The sequence below is a fragment of the Crotalus tigris genome, unplaced genomic scaffold (assembly GCF_016545835.1).
Source record: "Crotalus tigris isolate CLP2741 ecotype Arizona unplaced genomic scaffold, ASM1654583v1 scf7180000017666.379230911805:20528666, whole genome shotgun sequence".
Lineage (NCBI taxonomy): Eukaryota > Metazoa > Chordata > Lepidosauria > Squamata > Viperidae > Crotalus > Crotalus tigris.
This window is the reverse complement of record NW_024096552.1, coordinates 5,995,022-6,020,147: the sequence shown is the minus strand read 5'-3', so window position 1 is coordinate 6,020,147 and position 25,126 is coordinate 5,995,022. Positions and strand designations below refer to the sequence as shown.

At 44.8% G+C, this 25,126-nt stretch overlaps 1 protein-coding gene and 3 non-coding genes across 4 annotated transcripts in view; all 4 read left to right on the top strand.

The window, feature by feature from the left end:
* Nucleotides 1-7,958: 7,958 nt before the first annotated feature.
* LOC120305046 (carnitine O-acetyltransferase-like) overlaps nt 7,959-25,126 on the top strand; it is a 53,617-nt gene continuing 36,449 nt past the window's right edge. Inside the window, exons 1-3 of the mRNA XM_039336353.1 lie at nt 7,959-8,158; nt 13,416-13,637; nt 18,054-18,172. Coding sequence (XP_039192287.1) covers nt 8,093-8,158; nt 13,416-13,637; nt 18,054-18,172 — 407 coding nt within the window. The 5' untranslated portion in view covers nt 7,959-8,092. The remainder of the gene's footprint in view (nt 8,159-13,415; nt 13,638-18,053; nt 18,173-25,126) is intronic.
* Nucleotides 20,372-20,443, top strand: TRNAC-GCA. The gene has a single exon. It is a non-coding gene; the product is annotated as a tRNA-Cys (tRNA).
* TRNAC-GCA lies at nt 22,490-22,561 on the top strand. Its single transcript has one exon. It is a non-coding gene; the product is annotated as a tRNA-Cys (tRNA).
* TRNAC-GCA lies at nt 23,192-23,263 on the top strand. The gene has a single exon. It is a non-coding gene; the product is annotated as a tRNA-Cys (tRNA).

Genomic DNA, 25,126 nt, shown 5'->3' with positions numbered 1-25,126 from the left:
ACCCTGTGGTGCAGTGACGGCCATTTTTGCGCCTTGCAGCACGGTGGCCTATTTTTGCGCCCCCAGTTCTTGCATGCCAGAGGCGGCAGTCAGAGGCGCCTCCCTGCCCCCTCAGGGCACCACAATGCTGATGCAGCCCTGGCACTTTGCGATATATAAGTGGGTTTTGGGTTGCGGTTTGGGCACTCGGTCTCTAAAAGGTTCGCCATCGCTGGTGTATAATAATGCATGCTCCGATGATTGACTCCTGACAACATGTGCATTTTAAAATTGTATAAAATGGGTTCCACTCCAAGCAGGGGTGATCCACATTCTTGGACAACTTTTTATTTGCAAATAAAAGTCTTATTACTTTCATTTTTCTTCAATCAGAATAGAGTTGGGACCTTGGAGGTCTTCTAATCCAAGCCCTGGCTCAGATAGGAAATCCTATACCATTTCAGACAAACAGTTATCCAGTCTCTTCTTAAAAACTTCCAGTGTTAGAGCATTCACAACTTCTGGAGTCTAGTCGTTCCACTTATTAATTGTTCTCACTGTCAGGAAATTTCTCCTTAATTCTAGGTTGCTTCTCTCCTTGACTAGTTTCATCTATTGCAGTGGTTTTCAACCTTTCTAATGCCGCGACCCCATAATACAGTTCCCCATGTTGTGGTGACCCCCAACCACTTATACATCACCGGGTGCCAGGGGCGTGGCCAAAGAAAAGGGGGAAAAAATGGGGACAGCCTTGTTTGGCGACCCCCGTGAAATGGTCGTTCAACCCCAAATGGGGTCCCGACCCACAGGTTGAGAACCACTGATCTATTGCTTCTTGTTTTGCCTTTGGAGAATAAGTTAACTCCATCTTCTTTGTGGCAGCCCCTCAAATACTGGAATACTGCTATCATGTCACCTCTAGTCTTTCTTTTCTCTAAAGTAGCCATGGCCAATTCCTTTCCTTTCCATACCCTTTCCTCCTATCTGGTGTGGTTCTTGGCCCCACATGCTAGGCAAAAGGACTGGAGTCTTCTGAGATAATTATTCTGGGTTTACACTGTTGCTCTTAGTTTTAGTTGCACATATAACCCCAGGTAACTCTAGGCTTGCATATGACCCGGTTTGACTCACATTGTATTGGTTTGATACTCCAGTCTGGAAGTGTCAGGACATTTATAAAAATGTCTTAGAAAGTACGGCTGACTCTGCTTGCAAAGGGGAATAAAAGATTTGGCCATCTGGTGCCCACTCTGCTTGCAGGATTTCAAGTTTAGCCATTCAAACTTAACTGCCCTTTGCAGAGCAGGAAATTTTGAAATAGCGTTGTATTGCCTCACCTCTTGTTTTGACTGCTTAGCCCAGTGTTTCTCAACCTTGACAATTTTAAGGCATGTGGACTGCAACTCCCAGAATTCCACAGCCTTAGGTAGGCTTAGGACTACAAGAGATGACCTTTTGCTGCTTAAGTGATTGGAGCCATGCTAAATCTCCAATCTTGGGCAAAATCACACACATGATGGGGATCTCATATGGCAGGGGTCTTCAAACTTGGCCCTTTTACGACTTATGGACTTCAGCTCCCAGAATTCCTCAGCCAGCCACACTGGCTGAGGAATTCTGGGAATTGAAGTCCACAAGTCATAAAAGGACCAAGTTTGAAGACCCCTGTCATATGGCTACTAACTAATTTGTGACAGAAATTTTGTGGAAAACGAAAGGACTCTTACGAATTCCAGAGGGTTTTAGCAGAGAGATTTATTGCGCAGGTTCAGAAGCAGTACCAACCAGCAATTCTGAACCCTGCGTTCAGACTTCAGTTTTATACTTTCCGTTTCTCAGGAACAAAGGAATACACATTGTAATACACATTGTAATACATTAGGTTCGTTTCTCATGGGTATACAATGGAGAGAGTTTGCTACATTCATTGTATCCAAGTGCAATGTGCATTAGCTTAGTCACATACTACTAACACAGCATTATTCCAGTAATTATGCAGACACATCATTATTCTAGTGATTGTTTATTATTCCACATTAGAGCCCTAGCACTAAATTAGAGTTGTGAAGTACAGGTAATCCTCAACTTACAAATCATTTGTTTAGCAACCCTTCAAAGTTACAATGACATTGAAAGATATGACTTACGATCACTCCTCGTCCTTATGACTGTCACAGCATCCCTGTGGTCAAGTGATCAGAATTTGGATGCATGTATTCATAAAAATGGCAACATCTTGGGGTCAAGTGATTGCTCTTTGTGACATTCCCAGACAGCTTTCAACAATCAAAATTAATAGGGGAAACTGGATTCACATAAAGTCCAGGTGATTTGCTTAAGAACTGCAGTGATTTGCTTAAGAAACAAGGCAAAAAAGGTCATAAAGTCAGGTGACTCACTTAATGACTGCCTTGCTTAGCAATGAGAATTCTGGTCCCAACTGTGGTTGTAAGTCGAGGATTACCTGTAGTTACTCAGATGGACTGAACCCTCAGAGATCCAGACTCCTATCTACCTTCAATTGCCAAAAATCCATTGGATGATTTGGGGCCAATCATTTTTCTACCTTGCAAGGTTGTTGTGAAAAAAAAAATCAGACAATGAAGGGCTATGCACACTGCTGTAGGCTCCTTGGGCATAATCTAATAAGCCATAAGCAAATAAAGAGCATGTTGTGGGAGAATTTTCTTGCTCTTTCTCACCAGCATAACTTCTGAACAGGAAAAACTGGTTGCCGGCATCGCAAAAGGAGATGCTGATGATGTTGTAACGTGAAGCCTTCTGGGAATCCTTGGTGTAAAATGAGTCAGAACAGGGCTGAGTTCCCATAAAGGGAGGCTCACAGAAAGCAAGCTTGACAGGTGCATCTTTGGGAGTGTCCCCAGACGTTTTGCGGCAAACTATAGTTCCTTTTCAGGGGGTTTGGTGGATAGATAGAGAAATAATTCATCAAAACAAATTGCTTTTTGGAAATCCAAAAGGCTTCCTTACTGTTTCCCTGGCTGGCCCTGTCAGACAAGCTTTAGGGCAGAGGTGGGGAACCATGGGCCCTTTTATGACTTGTGGACTTCAACTCCCAGAATTCCCGAGCTGGCCATGCTGCCTCATGATTTCTGGGAGTTGAAGTCCACAAGTCATAAAAGGGCCCATTGTTCCCCACCCCTGTTTTTGGGTGAGTGATCCGATTGGGAACTTTGGAGGCATCTCATGGCACATTCATAACACGGTTGATAAGGCTGGCACGGCAAGTCCCAAAATATCCACTTATCAGAATATAAACAGCTGAATTTGCTTTCTGGCATCTGGCTTTTGATCTGGGGAGGAGGCAGTAGCCTAAAGTCCCCAAGGGAGCTGCTGCGGATGAAGAAAGAACCTGAGTCCACTGGTGCCAGCCCAACATTTTCACTGCTAAATCAAGCTGAGAAGGAGTTACTGTCCCAGAATCCTCAGGCAGCTTCTCTGGCTGAAGAGGGATCTAGAACCTGGGCCTGCTGGTACCAGCCCAATATTTTCACCACTAGACCAGGCTGAGTGGGAGGAACTGAGCCTGAATCCTCAAGGAAGCCTCTGTAGCTGAAGGGGGACCTGGAACTTGTGTCTGCTGGTACCAGCCCCAACATCTTCACCACAGGACCAGGCTGAGAGGAACAATCTGGCCCAGAGTCCCCAAGGGTTACTGGGTTGAAGAAGGACCTAGAACCTGGGTCTCCCTAGTGCCAGCCCAACATTTTCATCACTAGACCAGGCTGAGAAGGAGGAATGCTCCCAGAGTCCCCAAAGGAGCTTCTGTGGCTGAAGGAGGACCTAGAACCTGGATCTTCCCACTCCTGGTCCAGCACCTTCATCATCTTTCACCCTACTCCCAATAAAATGTGTGCATGAACAATGAAAGGCAGCCAGCTTTTGCACTCCTCTAGCTGGATCACTCTGCCCAGGATGATGGTCTGGGGAATGTTTCTTCTTCCAATCTCATTCCCTGTATTAATTAAAGCTCAGCTTGGCTTCTTACAGCTAGCATCCCAAGACAGGATCTCTTCTCCCATCCAGAAGACAGCCTCCTTATCCCAAGTGTCCTAGGGAGGGGATCTGATTCTGATGGCCATGTGGCTTGCAGAGTTTACATTTCACAACATCCAGAAATAACAACAGTCACCACCCCCCTGTGGTTATTGGTCAGCCAGGTTATTCAATATCCTGACCTTCTGAACACAAACAGCGACACCAAGAAAACCTGGAATGGTTCAAAGTCCTCAGGGCTGGGAATGGTGATCGGTCAAGTGCTACCTGTACTTTTCAGACAACAAATATTTACAGGGTTTCTAGCTGTCCAGGAATAGAAACTTGTGGATTTGTAATACTGCAGAGTTTCTGCAGCAGTTCTTTACTGCTTCTTTTTAATGGCCCTGTTTTTCAGATATCAGCAGCTTCAGACAAAGGAAGAGGGAGGGAGGGAGAGAGAGAGAGGGAGAGACACAGAGAGGAAGAGGGAGGGAAGGAGGGAGGGAGAGAAAGAGACACAGAGGAAGAGGGGGGGAAGGAGGGAGGAGGGAGTGAGAGAGAGAGGGAGAGACCGAGAGAGGAAGAGGGAGGGAGGGAGGGAGGGAGGGAGAGACACACAGAAAGAGGGAGGGAGGGAGAGAGAGACACACACACAGAGAGGAAGAGGGAGGGAAGGAGGGAGGGAGAGAGAGAGGGAGAGACCCAGAGAGGAAGAAGGAGGGAGGGAGGGAGAGAGACACACAGAAAGAGGGAGGGAAGGAGGGAGGGAGAGAGGGCGACACAGAGAGGAAGAGGGAGGGAAGGAGGGAGGGAGGGAGAGACACACACAGAGAAGAAGGAGGGAGGGAGGGAAACACACAGAAAGAGGGAGGGAAGGAGGGAGGGAGAGAGGGAGAGAGAGAGACACACACAGAGAGGAAGAGGGAGGGAAGGAGGGAGTGAGAGAGAGAGGGAGAGACCCAGAGAGGGAGGGAGGGAGAGACACAGAAAGAGGGAGGGAAGGAGGGAGTGAGTGAGGGAGGGAGACACAGAGAGGAAGAGGGAGGGGGAGAGAGAGAGAAATGGAGGGAGAGGGAGGGAGGGAGGGAGGGATGGAGAGAGAGGGGGTGAGGGAGGGAAAGATTTTCTCCTAAGCGTTTATTATCTCTAGGCTAGGCCAGCAAGAAATGAACGTTGATTCTGGTTTTCCATTTGAATCATACATCATTTCTGGAAAATGAAGACATTTAACAATGGATTTGTCAGCCCCTGAAAGTCTAAGGAAAGATATTTTTACATTACCAGATTTAAAAAAAAAAAAAAATCTAGTTCCTCTGACACAGGTTGTTGACTAATCCATGTATCTATGCTTTAACACAGCAGCAAAAGGAAACCTTAGATTTCTCCTACCCCAAGATAATTTTTAATAACATTTATTCAGAATAAACTGAATTTACACAACCTGATAAACAACTGAAGCTATGTACAATCTCTGAACCTGGCCACCAAGGAATGCAAACAACTGTATCTGGCTTAATGCAATGTGACTTAATGCAATGTGTGGCAAGTATTCCAGCTTGTTCAATAAAGTATGATAAGACCACTGCATATATCTTAATGTGATCCTTTTGTCAATAAATTATGCTGATTGGACACCAAACCACCATGTCTTCTTCAATAAATTATGATCCCAAGAAACCATGAGGGCTCGTCTAAACCATTCCATATGTCTTAATGAAGTATTTCTTAAACTCTTTTTTCTCAGGGCCTCTTCCCACTTTTAACAATCCTGAAGGACTCCAAAGCAGATTTTGTTGGTATGGGTTATATTTATCAATATTTATCGAATTAAAAATTAAAGCTGAATTTTAATATTGTATTATTTTTCAACATAGACTAGCACATTTTGATTTTGTGGGTTGCTGAAAGCACCTAGGGGAGACCTCTAGAGATTGTAGGATCACATTTTAAAAAACACCGTCTTAATGTTTTTGTCTTAAAATGTTTTTCTCAAGCCATTGCTGATTAGTCAATACATTCAGTTGATCACAAACTATGATGTGCGAATAAACATATGACTGAATAAACGTATGAATAAACATACTCATTAAGAAGCAATAATCCTCTTTCTGCATTTAAGATTCACTTGATCTTATTTACCCACCAGATGTTAAAATGTTTCATTCAAAACACTGGAATAGAATATCCTGGTTTTCGGGGGGGGGGGGGGAAGGCCAACAGTAGATGACTGTCATCATGTTTGATGGGGTGTCAGAATTTTTGTTTTGCATGATGCTGGATTACAGGTAGACCTCAACTTACAACCACAACTGAGCCCGGAATTTCTGTTGCTAAGTGAGTCATTTGTTAAGTGAATCTTGTTCCATTTAACAACCATTCTTGCCACAGTTGTTCAGTGAATCACTGCAGATGTTAAGTTAGTAACACAGTTGTTAAGTGAATCTGGCTTCCCCACTAACTTCCCCATTAACAAAAGGTAATCTCATAACCCCGGGGATACTGCCACCGTCATAAATATGAGTAAGTTAAAAAACAAGTGTCTGAATTTTGATCGTGTGATCATGGGGATGCTGCGATGGCCCTGTGAAAAATGGCCATGTCATTTTTTTCAGTAATGTTGTAACTTTGAACGGTCACTAAATGAACTGTTATAAGTTGAGGATTGCCTGTATTTGAGGAATAGCAAGCAAGCACAGTTAGATGTCAACAGATCCCCACATACAGCAAAAGGACTTTTTAGGGGCTGCCACAAAGAGCGGGGGTTCAACCTTTTCTCCAAAGCACCAGAAGGCAAGACAAGAAACAATGGAGGGAAACTAATCAAAGGAGAGAAGCAACCTGGAATTAAGGAGAAACTTCTTAACAGTGAGGACAATCAACCAGTGGAACAGCTTTGCCTTCAGAGGTTGTGGGTGCTTCATAACTGGAAGTTTTTAAGAAGAGACTAGACAGCCACTTGTCTGACATGGTATATAACGGGTAGGCAACCTTGGCTCTTTTATGACTCGTGGACTTCAACTCCCAGAATTCCTGAGCCAGCATGGCTCAGCTTGGAAACCTCTCCCTTTCCCCTCAGCATGGCTGGCTCAGGAATTCTGGGAGTTAAAGTCCACGAGTCATAAAAGAGCCAAGGTTACCTACCCCTGGTATATAGGGTCTCCTGCTTGAGCAGGGGGCAGGATCCGAGGTCCCTTCCAGCTCCATTTTGATTGATAGTTTTATGTTAACAGAGTAAAGTCATCTTTGAATCCTATTTTCGGCCCTCAGTCAAAGGCAACTACTCTGGCTTCACACACAGTCACAAAGTTACAACTCTGGGGAGGAGTTGCAGCCATAACAGAGAAATGAAAAATAGAAAAGTCTTTTAATAAATTCGATCAACAGATTCTTTCCCAATGTAGCCTCCTCCGGCCATGTTTTCAACCTAGCTAGCCTAGCTCTTTCTATGATTACATTACAACCCTGAGCAATTCAACCCTGTGTAGTGACCTTCGAGTGGGTGTGATGAAAGCCATGCTTTCATCACATATTGTTTTTATTTTCTTGCATGTTAGCCCATTCCTTGTCAATGCAGAGCAGGGGAAGTCGGCTGAGGAATTCTGGGAGTCGAAGTCCACACATCTTTACACTAAGGCCAAGGTTGAGAAACACAGGGATAGCCCAACACTGTAGGATTTCAAGTGGTTTCCCTCCCCGGTTCTTTGCCAAGTCCAACCTCGCTTAGCTTTATTCGACAATGCGGAGGTCTTGATTACCCCAGTCTGCACGTTTGCAACACTGCACTTCCCTGTAACCGTTGCAATCTTCTGTTGTTGCAACGTCTGCAGCTACAATGTACCCGCGGTTTCCCGGCCAAAAGAGCTTCTCCTTCCTCTGTTCAAAGCAAAATAATAATAACAATCCAGATTGAGAATAATAATTGATTGCATTTCCAGGGATTGGGGTGGGGGGAGAGAGAGAGAAAGGGAGGCACCCTCGCGCTTGCAGTTTCCTCCCCCTTTTGCAGGAAGTGACACACGTTCGCAACCGGGTCAGCTGGGACTCCGCTTTCCTCGCCCACCCCTCGCAACTTCGCAAAGCCTGGGCGCTCAGGCGGGCGCATGGGATTCCTGCAATGGGAAGGTGGAGGCTGTTGTGGCGGTCTTGGGGCTGCAGTAAGAGCAATTTCTCGGCACCCACGGTCAGTAAAATGCTCTCCCTACCGCCGCCCCTTCTCTTTGTTTTTTGTTTTTTTGCAAAACGCCGAAGTGTGCAAAAAGTTAAGGCGGGGTTGTTTTGCAACAATTGCCACCATGCACGGCTAGCTCCCAAGCCCGCGGACGTGCAGAAGGCAATGCTTGCCAATGGAGGCGGAGAGGTGTGGACCCTACGATCGGGGGGGGGGGGAGATGTGTGTGTGTGTGTGTGTGTGAAAGGGTTTAAAGGGGAACAGGGAGTTGTATGCAAACCGTTCTGTAAAGCGATCCCGTGCAAATGCAGAGCCAGGATCGCGTGCAGGTGGTTTTTGCGTGCAGCGAAGCCAGCCCCGTTTCGCTTTGCTAAACGCGAACCTCCGAGGATCCAGATGGCCAGGACGCTGGCTTTGTCCATAGCATGGGGAAGAGAAGTGTTTCCTCTCTCCCCCCCCCCCCAACTTCATGGAGATGATGATAGCTCCCGTTTTATAAATTTTTATAAAATTAAGCGCGTTTAATGCCAGAAAGGTCCTCCGATTCCAGTAGAGGATCCTTTGATTTCGCCGCGAAGTTTTATATTCTCGCTTTTTCCGCGGTGTGGATTATTTATACCTAGAATGATATACATCGCCTTGCCCTGCTGTATTCAATCGTGGGTTTAGTTATCTTTCGGGAAGCAAATAAAACCCGTTTAAATACAGGTTTGCTGCTGGAGATCACTCTAGAAGAGATCTGCTGAAAAACGAATGCGGGGGGGAGGGGGGATAAGAGTCAGAAAATCAGCATAAAACCACCACGGATTGGTAAAAGATTTGTTAGCTTTCCTTAAAGGAGATGCCTCTTTCTGTTCTTTCGACATTCACCATCAGCCTTTAGCTCTGTTCATTCCAATTTTCCATTTATAAGGAAACCACATCTAGCTAAATAAGCAATGTACCCTCTCGGTTTGTGTGTGGGATGTGGACAGGTGACAAAAGACTAGCTTTTGCTGGGTAGATGGGAGGGAGAAGGCTGCTTCTCTGAAGTCTTTGAAATTCTAGTTTCTCCTCATTGAGAAGTGGGAGTGTACAACTTTAATAGATACAATATATGTAAGATACAGTAATTTATCTCCTGTAAGACATAATCTCTCGGTCTCTGGGTACAAACAATTTAAGGATCTTTCCTCCATATTAAGAAAAGGAAAACATATAATAGCCATCAAGGTTTTAGTGAAGGATTGCTGAATTCTCATGGTTGTGCTAAGCCATAGTTTTAACCATGATTTATTACACTTTATTGAGTCCAAACAGTATGCTAAGCCGTTAGCCACCCATTAATGAAAAATTCTCTCACTAAACCAGAGGAGCCAAATTCTAGTTAAAAAAAGTTTATTGAGGAAATACAGGAACAAGGAAAAAGATGGTTATACAAAACTCCCAATAAAATCAATATAATCTGTTTAAATAAACAATTTTTTTACCTCCTTGAGTAAGATGTTGGATTCCAATACATGTTGGAGGTTCATTGATCAGAGTCTAGTTTGAGGGATGTCATCAGGGCCTTCTGCTTGGATGTTGACAGGCAGGGACCTTCTTTCCTGGAGTGCTTCTCTGTTTTACATAAAGTGGAAGGTAGATCAGAGCCAACCTCTCTGGGCAGAGTGACTTTTATTTCGTCCAATCAAAGCCAGTCCTTTTTGTCTGATGTCTTAAATCTAGCTAGCAAATCAGAAATTACCTAATGGTTAGACCCACCTTCATAGCAAGGTAGAATATAAAGACTATATAGTTTAGTGTTTAGTAGTTGTGTTATATCAATAGAAATTTCATTTGAGCAAACAAAGTCTGGATCCCATTTATTTACATCTCACAGCGTATGACTAACGTATTAGATGTATATTGGGCAGTTAAGATAGCATAGTTTCTGTGCCTAAAGAGTTTAAACAGTTACATGTTAAAAATTACAAATGTTTCCCTTACTCCCTGCAGAGGAGCCATTATTTTTTCCAAAGCTTTTGTGACTTTTCTTCCATCATTATCCTCTGGGAAAGTCTAGTTAGGATACAGATGTTCATGGGGAGATACATCTCCAAACACTAGATCAACCTTGAACCCTGTCCATTTCATCAAAATGGCTGCATCATGGGCTTTATTTAATGATACCTCTTTCTTCAAGCCTGTTTTATACCCTGCCCTTCAGTGGTAGCTCAGAGCAAGGTAGATGGTACAATCATTGAGAAGAGCAACAAAGATGATCAGGGGACTGGAGGCTAAAATATATGAAGAACGGAATTGGGTATGTCTACTTTAATGAAAAGAAGGACAAGGGGGAACATGATAGCAGTGTTCCAATATCTCAGGGGCTGCCCCAAAGAAGAGGGAGTCAAGCTATTTTCCAAAGCGCCTGAAGGCAGGACAAGAAGCAACGGGTGGAAACTAATCAAGGAGAGAAGCAACCTAGAACTAAGGAGAAATTTCCTGAAAGTTAGAACAATTAACCAGTGGAACAACCTGCCTCCCGAAGTTGTGAATGCTCCAACACTGGAAGTTTTTAAGAAGAGATTCGATAACCATTTGTCTGAAATGGTATAGAGCAGACATGTCAAACACAAGGCCCGGGGGCCGGATGCGGCCCGCGAAGTGGTTTCATGTGGCCCGCGAAGCCATCCTGGAGGGAACAACCCCCGCTGCCTTGGCCCTGGCCCAGGCCATCTGGGAGCCAATGTACAATTTTATGGTGGCCATCTATGCTGAAACACATTCAGTCTTAGCTCCACAAGGCCGTCTGGAAACAGCGAGGAACCAGTCCCTGCCGCGTCGGTCCCACCCCCTGGGTGCATGCTGGGGAGGTGTCACCCTTTGTGAGGAATGAAGAAATGGACCATGCCTTGGTGCTTGCCCCGGTTCCACCCCCTTCTGCCAGAGACCCTCAGATTTGTCCCACTCCTGCCCAGGCCCCCACAGGCACCCTTGATGCGAACAATGTAGAGCTGGCCATGCCCACCCAGTAGGCCACACCCACTCCAGCCATGCCCACCCAGTAGGCCACACCCACCCTGGCCACACATCCCCGGTCCCCCCCCCCGATGGCGCAATGCTGTTGCGGCCCTCAGTGAAATTGAGTTTGACACCCCTGGTATAGAGTTTCCTGCCTGAGCAGAGGGTTGAACTAGAAGATCTCCAAGGTCCTATTCTATTCTATTCTATTCTATTCTATTCTATTCAAAAAGACACAAGACAAGGATGTCTACTATCCCCACTGCTATTTATCTTAACTTCAGAAGTTTTAAATAGAAACATTAGGCAAGATCCAGAAATTAAAGGATTGAAAATAAAAGATGAAACCTATAAATTGCAAGCATTTGCAGATAGTTTGGTATTGATTGAGGAACCTTTAGAGACGATTCCTAAACTGTTGGAAAAGATAGAACAATTTGGAGAGATAGCAGGACTAAAGATAAGTAGAGAGAAAAACCAAAGCGATAGTTAAAAAATCTTACAGATAAACAAAAAAAAAGCAACTGTCAGAAAAAAATAGAATTGCAAATAGTCAAAAAGGTCAAATACTTGGGAATATATCTGACAGCAAGATGTTCGACAATAAAAGAAGATAACTATATTCAATTGTTAAATCAAATAAAGCTTGATTTGGAAAAATGGAATCCCATCCCATCCTATCCCATTCCTAAAGCAGGGCTCCAGTTATCTCTGGTCAGTGGTGAGGGGTATGAGAGTTGTAGACAGAAAATATCTGGAAGGGACCAGAGGGAGAGAGCATAGAGAACGACCTTGAAGGACAGAAGCACTGAGCAGCTAAGCTCATCTAATGTCAGATAAGAAGGGCTAGAGCCCCGCCCAAGAATGTAAGGTGAGTTGACATTTCAGAGAAGCTCCTCCCAGGTTCACCTGAAGATAAAGCGAGGGCCGTGGAAGCAGTTATTATAATAACTGTATTCTGATCTACATGGCTATATAGATGACTAACCTGAGCCCAAGGATGGATTCAAATACACCATCAGTTTAGTGTCTCTATGCCCCTGTAAGAGACTTAAGTCCAGCCCCCCCTCCCCTTTGAAGTCCATTGACTCTTATCTGGTGCCAATTTGCCTTGTCCATTAGTAGTTCAGAATCTTGAGTATTGGTAGCATGGAATAAACTTGTTGCATTTTTGAACTCTATTCTGGCTCCTGACTTCTCGCACCTGAGAATGGCATCCGTTTCTTAATCTGGTCTACCTGGTTGGGCTGACACTCGGTTGCCTGCACAAATGGGTGGAAGATAGTCTATACAGGTAGTCCTTGACTTATGACCATAACCGAGCCTGCAATTTTGGTCATACGTTGTGATGATCATTGAGCAGATCACCACAGGACCGTTTTAACAACCTTTCGTGTGGCAGTTGTTTTAGCAACAGTTTTGCAATCTTTTTTTGTGTGTGTGTGTGGCAGTCATTCAGTGAACGCCATGGTCGTTAAGCAAATCCATTATTTGCAACATGCCAGAAGACATAAAACACCAGTTTCCAGCAAAAAAAATTAAATGAGGTCACATGACTGCAGGACACTGCAAACAGCAGGAAAGGCAGGCCAGTTGCCCATCATTTGAATTTTGGTGACTATGGGTACACTGCGATGGTCATAAGTATGAAATAGGATTGTAAGTTGTTTTTTTTTAAAAAAAATCAAAGGGTCACTAAAGGAATGGTTGTAAGTCAAGGATTATCTGTATTGTGTTTTGTGGGTATAGATCGATGGGTTATTACAGTGGTGGCGAACCTATGGCATGCGTGCCACAGGTGGCACTCAGAGCCCTCTCTGTGGGCACGTGCACTGTCACCCCAGCCCTGCCTCCCCCCCGTGGCCCCTTCCTCACCATCAGCCCCCCCCCGGAGGAGAGTTGCCCCCAAGCGCGGCCTGCATGGAGCAGCGCAGCCAATGATGTAGCTGGGCAGCGCGCGCAAGACTCCACCCTTGTGCCCCATCACGCGCAGTTGATGTTGCGGGGTGCAGTCAGAGGGCATGGCCGCCATGGCGCTGCTGGGCTGCCTGGGCGATATGCGGTGGACCGTGGAGGCAGTGAATAGCCCTACGGGTGGGCCGGGCGGGGGTGAAGCAGGCAGGATGGAGGTGGATCGGGGGCGGGATAGGGCGGGGCTGGATTTTGGGCACTCAGTCTCTAAAAGGTTCGCCATCACTGGGTTATTAGGAGAACCCAGCTCCAAGAAAGAGTGTTGCTTAAGCAAATATGCCAAGTTTTGTCTTGCCTCCTTTTGACTTTCCAGGTACTCCACTACCGGAATGCCTCCTCCCTTGCTCTCCCCCGGCAACCTGTGCCATCGTTGGCCCAAACCATGAGCCAATACCTGCACTCTCTGGAGCCCCTGGTGAGCCCCAAGGACCTGGAGCAGACACGGCAGCTGGTGGCAGCCTTTGAGGCCCCAGGCGGAGAAGGCGAGAGGCTCCAGGTGCGGCTGAAATGCAGAGCGGCCCGCATGGAGAACTGGGTAAGGAAAAGAGCTCTAGAGGGCAGTGGGAAAACTATGGAGCCCTAGGGGCGCAATGGACAGAATGCAGTATTACAGGCCGACTTTGCCCACAGTCTGGAGTTCGATCCTGACTGAGCTCAAGGCTTGACTCAGCCTTCCATCCTTCCGAGGTTGGTAAAATGAGGACCCAGATTGTTGGAGGGGGGGTAACATGCTGACATTGTAAACTGCCCAGAGAGTGTTGTAAATCACTGTAGGGCAGGGGTTCTCAACCTTGGCAACTTTAAGACTTGTGGACTTCAACTCCCAGAATTCCTCAGCCAGCTTTGCTGGCTGAGGAATTCTGGGAGTTGAAGTCCACAAGTCTTAAAGTTGCCAAGGTTGAGAATCCCTGCTGTAGGGGCAGTATAAAAATCTTATTGCTATTGCTATTGCTGTGTTTCTAGCGAATCCTATCCAATGCTTGTTCCTATGGCACTATCGGAAGGTTGCAAATTCTGATTCCTGGAGAGTAATTGAATGGTGGTGTCCAACGTCTGCTCCCATGTTGCTTTCCTGAGAATGACTCCTTTCTCCCACTTGGTGCCCACCAGATGTATTGCAACCAGCCCCCCCCCCAAATTCTACAACCTGTGAACTAGATGTTCCCAAAGGAGCCACAAATGCTAAATCAAGAAAAAAGTTCAAACTTGCAGTTCTGCCTTGATAAGGAAGTTTCAAGCCAGCATCGCTGGTCCAGCCATCCACTAACACCCCTTTCCTGTTTTTGTGACTCTGAAACCCACAAATAATTCTGGATTTATGTTGGTTGCTTTGTTTCTTGTTAAGCCTTCACTTAAAAATTAATGCTTCTGTCTCTCCAGTAATGTCACCATGTCATCAAAATAGCTTTGTGGCCTTAATGCCCTGATTGTTTTTTTTTTTTTAAGTGCAATTTTTTATCTCCAAAAAAGTGTCCTCTCCATGCAAAAATCTTAAGGATTTCAGGATTCATACTAATGGGAAAAGTGGTGAGGGAACTACTGGGCACTACTACCCCTAGTTGCTTATTTGATGGGAACTAAAGAGCTCTATAGCTGTCTTGTCACAGAAATGAATCACCAAGTGGATGCCAAGTTCATAATGATCAATATAGGGCCTACTTATGAGCATTTGCTGGGGGCAAGAGGAGGACAGATAAAATGGATGTGACAGTGTCATTGTGCAAAGTTACAACTCACATACTTGCACTAGATGTTGGACCACAGGTACACAGTGGCAATGTTTGCACGATGATTCACTCCATGTGCATCACGATCTAGGAATCATCGTAGTTTGCCGTAGATTCTGTTGGGTCTTCTCACAGAAGCTGGTGAGCTCCACATGTATTGGATCAATTTCTGCACATCTGGGGGGACACTTAAGCAGGGGAAGGCTGTCATATCAATTTACTACTAAAACTCTTGTGTCTGTTTGATTGTAACCTTCAGTTGTGCATAATGGTGTATCACAGGGCAACAATTTTTGAATCCAAACACCTCAAATGGGCTAACTTACAAAATGCACTCAAAATCCAGGACCCATGACTCCCTTGAGTCATGGGTCCTGGATTTGGGGTGCGTTTTGTAAGTTAGGGACTAGGGATTGAACTTTGGCAAAGTTGTGGATGCCTCAGTGCTGCCACTCTGTCCCACCACCATAGTAAGCTGCAGTCATGCAATTGTCATTTTCAGTGCTCCCTGTCAAATTCCCACAAGGAAAGTCAATGGGGAAGCCAGCAGGAAGTCCAAGGTTTATTTATTAAATTTATATGCCACCCATCTTTCTGTTGAACCACTCTTGGTGGCTTGCAATATCATAAAACAGCAATATAAAACCATTAGAACATTAAAACAGGAAAAACGTTGACTTTTAAAAGCTGCTCCTACTCCCACTGCTTTTTTGCCTAGCTGTGGTCATTCTGTTTCTCTATTTAAGTAAGGAAATATCTCTGAAACAATGACCCAGCGGGTCACAGGTTGTCTAGTTTGAATTAGACAATTGAACCTCTAAACCCTTCCAAGTATGCAAACAAGCAAACATGATAGTCTTATTAGACTTTGTCTTCAGTGTTCACCACACAGTGTTCTTTTCATTGTTATTTTAATGACCCTTGCGACAGTGGGGAGCTGATAATTAATAGTTTGGAGGAAGATGTTAAAGCTATCTCTGTTTTGGTCCACTGAAGCTAGACTTTCCTTTCAGGGAGAAATAATGTTCAATCCACGCTTGACGGACTTTATGAATTATCCCGGCTGGATGTGGCACAAATGCAAAAATGCAATTTATATAACTTCTTTTTGGTGCTGTATAAAATTGATTTTTTTACCCTAAAGCATGGCAAGTTTCCCACCCTCTCTCTTGGAATTTACAACTATAAATTCCTTGGAGCAGAAACTTGTACTCTGCAAAAAACAGCTCTATGTATTGCTTGAAAAGTTTTCATATATTTTAAATTTCTTGGTGCTCTGTATACTTGTTTTTTTTAATTTACTAACAGCATTTATTGGCTGCCCCCATCTGGCCAGTTAAGGGCAGTGTACATCAGCAAACCAATAACAGAATATTTCAGTAATTATACACAGCTAAAAACTCATTCACAAAACAATAAACAAGCACAAATGAGATGAGCTGCTCTAATCACTCTAAAATAAGTCCTCTTTAAGGGCCATCCTGAGCACAAGGAAGCACAAGGAATCATTCCTTAATTATGTGGCTGTCACATGTAAGCCCACCTCTTGTCTTTTTATGGAAAAGCACTGATACCAGAAATGATGTGTTAGCAATATTCCAATATTTGAGGGGCTGCCACAAAGAAGAGGGGGTCAAACTATTCTCCAAAGCATCAGAGGGCAGGACAAGACACAATGGTTGGAAACTAACCAAAGAGAGAAGCAACTTGGAATTAAGGAGAAAATTCCTAACAGTGAGAACAATTAACCAGTGGAACAGCTTGCCTCCAGAAATTCTGAGCACTCCATCACTGCAGGTTTTTAAGAAGAGACAGTCACTTGTCTGAAATTGTTCTCTGCTTGAACAGGGAGTTGGACTAGATTATCTCCAAGGTCCCTTCCATATTCTATTCTATTCTATTCTATTCTATTCTATTCTATTCTATTCTATTCTATTCTATTCTATTCTATTCTATTCTATTCTATTCTATTCATATAAGTAGTAGTAATGAATTTCCCTGTGTCTTACAGAAATGCTTATAAGACTTATAGTCTGCCCAATTCCAGAGGCTCTAGGCATTTTTTTTGTAGCTTCATATATTTTTAGAAGCAAAGTACAGCTAGTCCTTGACTTAGGACCACAACTGAGCCCAAAATTTATGTTGCTAAGTGAGAAATTTGTTGAGTGAGTTTTGTCCCATTTTATGACTTCTCGCCACGTTTGTTAAATGAATCACTGCAGTTCTTAAATTAGTAACTTGGTCGTTAAGTGAATCTGGCTTCCCCATTGACTTTGCTTGTCAGAAGGTCCCAAAATGTGATCACATGACCCCGGGACACTGCAACTGTCATAAACATGAGTCAGTTGCTAAGTGTCAGAATTTTGATCACGTGACCGTGGGGATGCTGCAATGGTCGTAAGTGTGAAAAATAGTCGTGTGTCAGTTTTTTCAGTGCTATTGCAACTTCAAACAATCATTAAGTGAACTGTTGTTAATCAAAGACTAGCTGTAGGTCTCTTTGTCTAAAGGCAACGGGGTAGAAATCAGGATCAGAGGCCTCAATGGAAGTGGAGCAGGAGCAGATTGCAACCTCAGTTGAGTGTTGCATCCTGATGCAGCTGATTCTATAATCAGTTCTATAATTCTGATAAATTCTATAATCTGGGTTTGCGTGACGATATGACAGATGTACCTTCACTGTGACTTCTAACAGTTTCCTATGCATCCAATATACCAGTGATGGCGAACCTATGGCACACGTGCCAGAGGCGGCACTCGGAGCCCTCTCTGTGGGCACGTGCGCTGTTGCCCCAACCCCACCTCCCCCCATGGCCCCCTCCTCACCAGCAGCCCCCCGGAGGAGAGTCATCACCAGGTGCGACCTGTGTGGAGCAGTGCAGCCAAGGACATGGCAGCCGGGCAACAGGGACAAGACTCTGCTCTCATGCCGTGTTGTGCAGAGATGATGCTCCGGGGCACGGGTGGAGGGTGTGGCCGCCATGGCGTTGCAGGGCTGCCTGGGAGATCTGTGGTGGGCCATGGAGGCAGTGGATGGCCCTGTGGGCGGGGCAGAGGGGGTGGGGTGGGGGTGGAGTGGGGGTGGGGGTGGGCCGGGGCAGGACAGTTTTGGGGCACTCGGTCTCTAAAAGGTTCGCCATCACTGCAATAGACCCTTTTCCTTCCCCACACATTCTGACGATTGATGGATGACACATATTCTAACCTTACCTAATTCATCGTAGATCAGAGATTGGTGGATTCAGACAGCCTATTTGGAGAATCATCTTCCCCTGGTTGTTCACTCAAGCCCAGCTGTTGTCCTACCCAAGCAGGATTTCAGTGACTGGAGAGGACAATTGAGGTAAGACATCCGGGTGAGATTAAAAAAAAAATGACTCCTTGGGTCAAGGAGTGGAGGTGTCGTGGTTGTTGAGAGAGGAATCAGGCCTTTGGGGAAGGAAAGGGAATGATGAGGACAGTGATTGAATTGATACATGGGGTTCAATCATGGTTTAACCAACATTTTTTAGAATAAACCATAATTTGCTAAATTTCATTTAACATGCTGAACACAAACCATGTTTTACATATCACAGTGCCTGGGCTTTCAGAATATGTTAGCCCACAAACAAAATATGTGATATTTTAGAATGTATTAACCTAGTTTTAAGATTTCCAGAACTACCTTGTTTTATGGCTGGGGCTCTGTTGTGTAACATGGCTTGGATTTAGCTTAACCAAATGAGATAGTCAGGTATCTAAATAATGGTTGATGGTTAAACATGTTGCGAAAACTTAACCAGCTGTGGTTCCTATCACTCCATTTGCAGTATCTTAACATCTCAAGATAAGGTTGCAAATTGAGCTTTTTTTTTTTTTTTTTTAAAGAAAATGTGGGATGGTTTCAAGAATACAGATGGAAGCGACCTGCTCTGTGTCATCACTAAAATGAAAAGTGGTCAAAGAAACACACCCCCCGGGGACATCAAGGCATCTGCTGAGGCCTTCAAAGGATGGGGTTGAATTGTAGGCCCTAATCCAGTGATGGTGAACCTTTTAGAGACCGAGTGCCCAAAAACTGGTCCCGCTCCTGCCCTGCCCCCGCTCCACTCTCTGCCCCGCTCCTGCTCCGCCGCACCCAGCCTGCCCGCAGGGCCACTTACCGCCTCCAGGGCCTGCCGCAGATCGCCCAGACAGTCCAGCAGCGCCATGGCAGCCAGGCCCTCTGCCCGTGCCCCACAGCATCAACTGTGCGTGTTGGGGCATGAGTTTAGAGCAGTGGTTCTCAACCTTTTTAATGCCGCGACCCCCAACCGGTCGTAAGTCGAGGACTACTCAACCGGTCGTAAGTCGAGGACTACTCAACTGGTGCAGCACCCTTTGCAGAATGGGACTTTTGGCGGGCTCAGCAGGGCAGAGACAGCCTGGACAATTCCTATTGGCTTTTGAAAGCCAATCGAATTAGACTCTATTCAAGAGAGTCTATTCTATGGCTTTCAAAAGCCAATAGAATAAAAGGGAGGAGCACAGCTAAGGAAAAGGGGGAAAAAATGGCGGACTGCGTTGTTTGGCGACCCCCGTGAAATGGTTGTTCGACCCCAAATGGGGTCGCGACCCACAGGTTGAGAACCACTGCTTTAGAGTCTTGTCTATGCTGCCTGCCTGCCACGTCTTTGGCTACAGTGCTCTGCATGGGCCACACTCGGGGGCAATTCTCTTCCAAGGGGGCTGCTGGTGAGGAGGGGGTCACGGGCGAAGGCAAGGCTGGGGCAGCGTCACGTGTGCCCACAGAGAGGACTCCGAGTCCCGCCTCTGGCACCCGTGCCATAGGTTCGCCACCACTGCCCTAATCCATAAAACTGAGGTCCTCGTTATTGTGCAGCACCCAAAATTTATGTTGCTAAGTGAGGCAGTTGCTAAGCGAATTTTGCACCGTTTTTCGATTTTTCTTGCCACAGTTGTTAAAGTGAATCCTTGCTTTGAGGGCCTCAGAGGGTAGTAACACTGTTGTTAAGTGAATCTGGCTTCCCCATTGACTTTCCTTGTTCAGAAGGTCGCAGAAGGGGATCACCTGATCCCGAGAAGCTGCAACTGTCATAAAGATGAGTCAGTTGCCAAGCATCTGATTTTTGATATGGGACATGGGGATGCTGCAACGGTCGTAAGTGTGAAAAACAGTCATAAGTCAGTTTTTTCAGTGCCGTTGTAACTTTGAATGGTCACTAAATGAACTGTTGTAAGTCTTGGACTATCTGTACTCCAGTCTAGAAGCTGAACCAGCACTGGCAAAATACCAGCAGGAATCATAACACCGACAATAGGTCTGTAGTGTGTGCTAAACACAAATGCTTTGAAGCTAGGAGCATTGTTTGAAGAACTCTTTATTCCAAGATACACATCGAGCTGAATCTGGTGTAAAATGAAGTGTAATTAAAATTTGTGTGGGTGGCCAGTCAAACAGAGATCAACGTCACATAAATTCACCTGTGGCTGGGAGCCACTGGAAAGGGGTGTAACCTAATGAGTATCCTTAACTAGATTGCATGAGAGGAACAAGTGTGGGGGTATAGCTCAGCGGTAGAGCATTTGACTGCAGATCAAGAGGTCCCTGGTTCAAGTCCGGGTGCCCCCTTATTTTAGGGGAAAAAAGGAGTGTTTTGTGTTCTGTGTCACCAGAATGAGTGGAAAATAAATATTGAGGCAGTTTCCCAAGACTACGGTCTTAATTTGACATTCGTAGTTATTGGGGTTAGATGGTGGTTGGTTGCTTGCTAACCATTCTCAGCCACACCTCCTTGGGAAAGAAGGAATATCTTCCTAATTTGAACTATTTGGATATAAAGGTTGGTAGTTGGTAAAACCTGGAGGACTTGTAAACAGCAGGGAATATATTGTGAAATATATTTTCCCATCCACACTGAGAAGCAAGAAGGGCCTTTTTTATTTTTAAAAGAAAGCGGCCCGTCATTTATACAGGTAGCCCTCGACTTACAACCACAGTTGAGCTCAAAATTTCCATTGCTAAGGAAGAAGGTTGTTAAGTGAGCTTTGCCCCATTTTATGACCTTTCTTGCCACAGTTCTCAAGTTAAGTCACCGCAGTTGTTAAGGTAGTCACGAGGTTGTTTAGCGAATCTGGCTTTTCCCTTGACTTTGCTTGTCCGAAGATCACAAAAGATGATCACATGACTCCGGGACGGGGCAACCGTCATAAATATTTTGATCACGTGACCACAGGGAGGCTACAATGGTCATAAGTGTGAAAAATGGTCCTATTTTCAGTGCCACTGTAACTTCGAACGCTCACTAAATGAGTAAATGTAAGCTGAGGACTACCTGTACTAGGTTGGGTGGGGTAGGGAGTCTTCTATTTTAACTGGCCTGGGTATCTGACCAGAATTCACCTTGACTTCTCCAAGGGAGAAAGGAAATTGATGCTAAATTAGAAGAGGCAGCCTGAAAATCCTTACTGATCAGGGTAAGATCTTGGATTTCCCCCCAGTTCTAAATGAGGAGATGAAAGGATGGCTTTGTCTTCTCAACGTTGAAGAGATTTGGACCCCTTGTTTCTCACCAGTCCTTTCTCCAGAGAAGCAGGAGACCTGGGAAATGTTTTGAGCTTCACAACCTTCAGGAGAAGCTAGAGAAAGTTGCTAGAGCAGACATGTCAAACACAAGGCCCGGGGGCCGGATGCGGCCCGCGAAGTGATGTCATGTGGCCCACGAAGCCATTCTGGCAACAGGCCAGCCGGGAGCCAATGTACAATTTTGTGGTGGCCATCTGTGCTGAAATGCATTCAGTCTTAGCTCCACAAGGCCGTCTGGAAACAGCGAGGAACCAGCCCCTGCCGCGTCGGCTCTGCCCCCTGGGTGCATGCTGGGGAGGTGTCACCTTTTATGAGGAATGAAGAAATGCACCATCGCCTGGAAGTGGCCAGCAAATGGCCCTCGCCTACTTCACATATCCGGTTTGATGGGCTCTGCTCTGGTCCCACCCCCTTCTGCCAGAGATTCTCATATCTGTCCCACTCCTGCCCAAACTCCCACAGATACCCTTGATGCGAATGATGTAGAGCTAGCCACTCCCACCCAGTAGGCCACACCCACCCCATCCATGCCCACCCAGTAGGCCGCACCCCCCCTTGGGCAACCGCAATGCTGATGCAGCCCTCAATGAAATTGAGTTTGACACCCCTGTGCCAGAGGATGAAAAGTTTCCTCCATAAGCAAGCGGGCAAGATGTTTTCCATCCCCTTTTGAGCATCATCAAAGCATTATTCTCGTCACATAAGACCAGGGTGGAAAAGGCCATTCTCCAGACACGGGTGAATGTTGTATCTTGATGATGCTCACTATTGAGGATCTTGGTTGCATGTGTAGAGCTTTGTGTTTATATCTGAAGAAGGGCATTGTTGGCAGAAATGGTACTCACCATTCCTCTCTTCCCATAGAGAGAGCATCCCTAGAAAGTTAGGACCTTTTTTTTAAGATTAGAAGGTCTGATGGAGAAGATGTGGCTATTCAGACTGTCTCCTAGAAGAGTATTCTGCTATAGGAAAACGGATGTAGAATTATAGGTGTAATATTTGAAAAATGATGGCTTCTAAATTGAGGGAAGAGAAACAAGCAGTAAAACCAGTACTCAAAATTAGACCTTAGGTGAGGTTTACCTATGTGCTGGGGGTATAGCTCAGCAGTAGAGCATTTGACTGCAGATCAAGAGGTCCCTGGTTCAAGTCCGGGTGCCCCCTTATTTTTTCCCCCCTTGAACTGAGGAGCTTGGATCCTCACTACCCTTTCTCCAGAGAAGTGGGAGACTGGGAAATTTTTGAGCTTCATGATATTCAGGAGAAGCTGGAGAAAGTTGCTAGAAGATGAAAAAAACCCTCCATAAGCAAGTGGGGAGAGTCCTTACCAGGCTCCTCTGTAAGCCCCATCAAAGAGTTATCCCCTTTCCTTAAGACCAGGCCATTTTCCATCCACTGATGAATGCCCAATCTTGATGGTGGTACCTATTACATGGTTTGGCGGCAGGTGTAGTTCAGCATCATCATCCAGGTTTTTCTGTTTCTGTTTTCTGAAGAAAGACATGGATGACAGAGTTGGTGCTCACCATTCATATCTTCCCACAGAAAGAGCATCTGTAGAAATTTAGCACCCTTTTTTTCAAAGTAGAAGGTCTGGTGGAGAAAATGTTGCCATTCAGATTGTCCTACAGATTGTTTCCCAGAACAATAGAGAAGGATCGTTCTGCTCCAGGAAACTTGTTACAGAATTACAGGTGTAGCATCTAAAAAGGATTACTCATAAATTTAGGGAAGAGAAATATCCAGTAAAACCAGTATCCAAAATGGAGCTTGGGTGAGGCTTACCTAAGTGCTGGGGGTATAGCTCAGTGGTAGAGCATTTGACTGCAGATCAAGAGGTCCCTGGTTCAAGTCCGGGTGCCCCCTTCTTTTGTTGACAACAATTTGTCTGAAATAGTATAGCATTTCCTGCCTAAGGAGGGGGTTGGACTAGAAGACCTCCAAGATCCCTTCCAAATCTGTTTTCCTTTCCTATCCTATCCTATCCTATCCTATTTTTTCTATTTCTAAACTAGCTATATAGATTTTATTAGAATGAGCGGAAGATGAATATGGAGACATATTCCATATCCAAAACTAAGGTTTTAATCCCGTATTCCTGTATGTTGAGAGTAGAAGTCGATTGCTTGCCGATCCAGAGATCATATTCTCAGCTACACTCTGTTTTGGGGAATAAGGAATATCTTTCTAAATTAAACTATTTTAAGTCTAAAGATTGATAGCTAGTAAAACATTGAGGAGCTTAAGCAACAGCTAATGTGCTGTGAGATATATTTTGCCATGCTAGAAAACTGGAATGGCCTCTTTCTTTTTAAAATAAGGCAATTCATCATTTATACCAGGTTGGAATGGGGTGGAAAGTCTTGTATTTTAAACTGGCTTGAGTATCTCAGTAGAATTCACCCTGATCTCCCCATGGGAGAATGAAAAGTGATGCTAAACTAGAGGCAGCTTTAAAGTTCTTCCTGATCAGTGCAAGATCTTGGATTCCTCCCAGTTCTATATCTAGCAAGATGAGGGGACAGTTCATCTTCTCAACATTAAAGAGATTTGGACCACTTGCTCCTCACTGCCCTTCCTCCAGAGTAGTGGGAAGCTTGGGAGATGCCTATTTTTCACAATACTCAGGAGAAAATTAAAAGGTTCCCACCCATAAGCAAGGAGTAGAGTCCTTTCCAGCCCCTCTCGTAAACATTATCCTTTTTCCTTAAGATCAGGATGGAAAATGCCATTCTGCAGTCCCTGATGAAGACCTTAGTTTGCTGGTGTTCACTATTCAGGATCTTTTTATTATTATTATTATTATTAAAAGTTTTAAAGATTTTATACAATATATATCCCAAATCCCTCCCCCCCTCCCCCCCACTTCCCAGAGCTGATTACAGGGTTACAAATAAACAGTCATAATCTAACTAACATTACCCAACTATACAAACAATCAAATCCATAACATACTTTAACTCCTTTTCAAAATAAATATTAACAAATTAAATACGAAAATATAATTAAACCATAAAACTAAGACTAATATAAGTTCTACCATATTAAACTATTAATAATAATCTAAAATTTACTCATAAGCTAGATAATACTTTTTAGTCTCGTATTTATTCTGAATATAATCTATCCATCTTCTCCAAACCGAAATATATCTTTCTTGTGAGTAGTCCTTCAAATAAGCGGAAATTTTTGCCATTTCTGCTAAATTAGACACCTTGAGTATCCATTCTTCCATAGTAGGCAAAGAATCTTTCTTCCAATATTGCCCCACCAATAATCTTGCAGCTGTTATAAGATACTATTTAGGATCTTGATTGCAGATGTGCTTCAGCATCCGCTGGAGAGCCAGAGTTTTCCATTTACCGTGGTTCTCCAAAAATAAGACCCAACTGGAAAATAAGCCCTAGCACAGGGGTAGGCAACCTTGGCTCTTTTATGACTCGTGGACTTCAACTCCCAGAATTCCTGAGCCAGCCTGGCTCAGCTTGGAAACCTCTCCCTTTCCCCTCAGCGGGGCTGGCTCAGGAATTCTGGGAGTTGAAGTCCACAAGTCATAAAAGAGCCAAGGTTGCCTACCCCTGCCCTAGCATGTCAGCCAGACAGACATATTTAGTACCGTATTTCCCCAAATAAGCCCCAGCTGGAAAAATAAGCCCTAATGCGTCTTTTGGAGCAAAAATTAATATAAGACCCGGTCTTGTTTTCGGGGAAAGACATGTCTGAATAAAG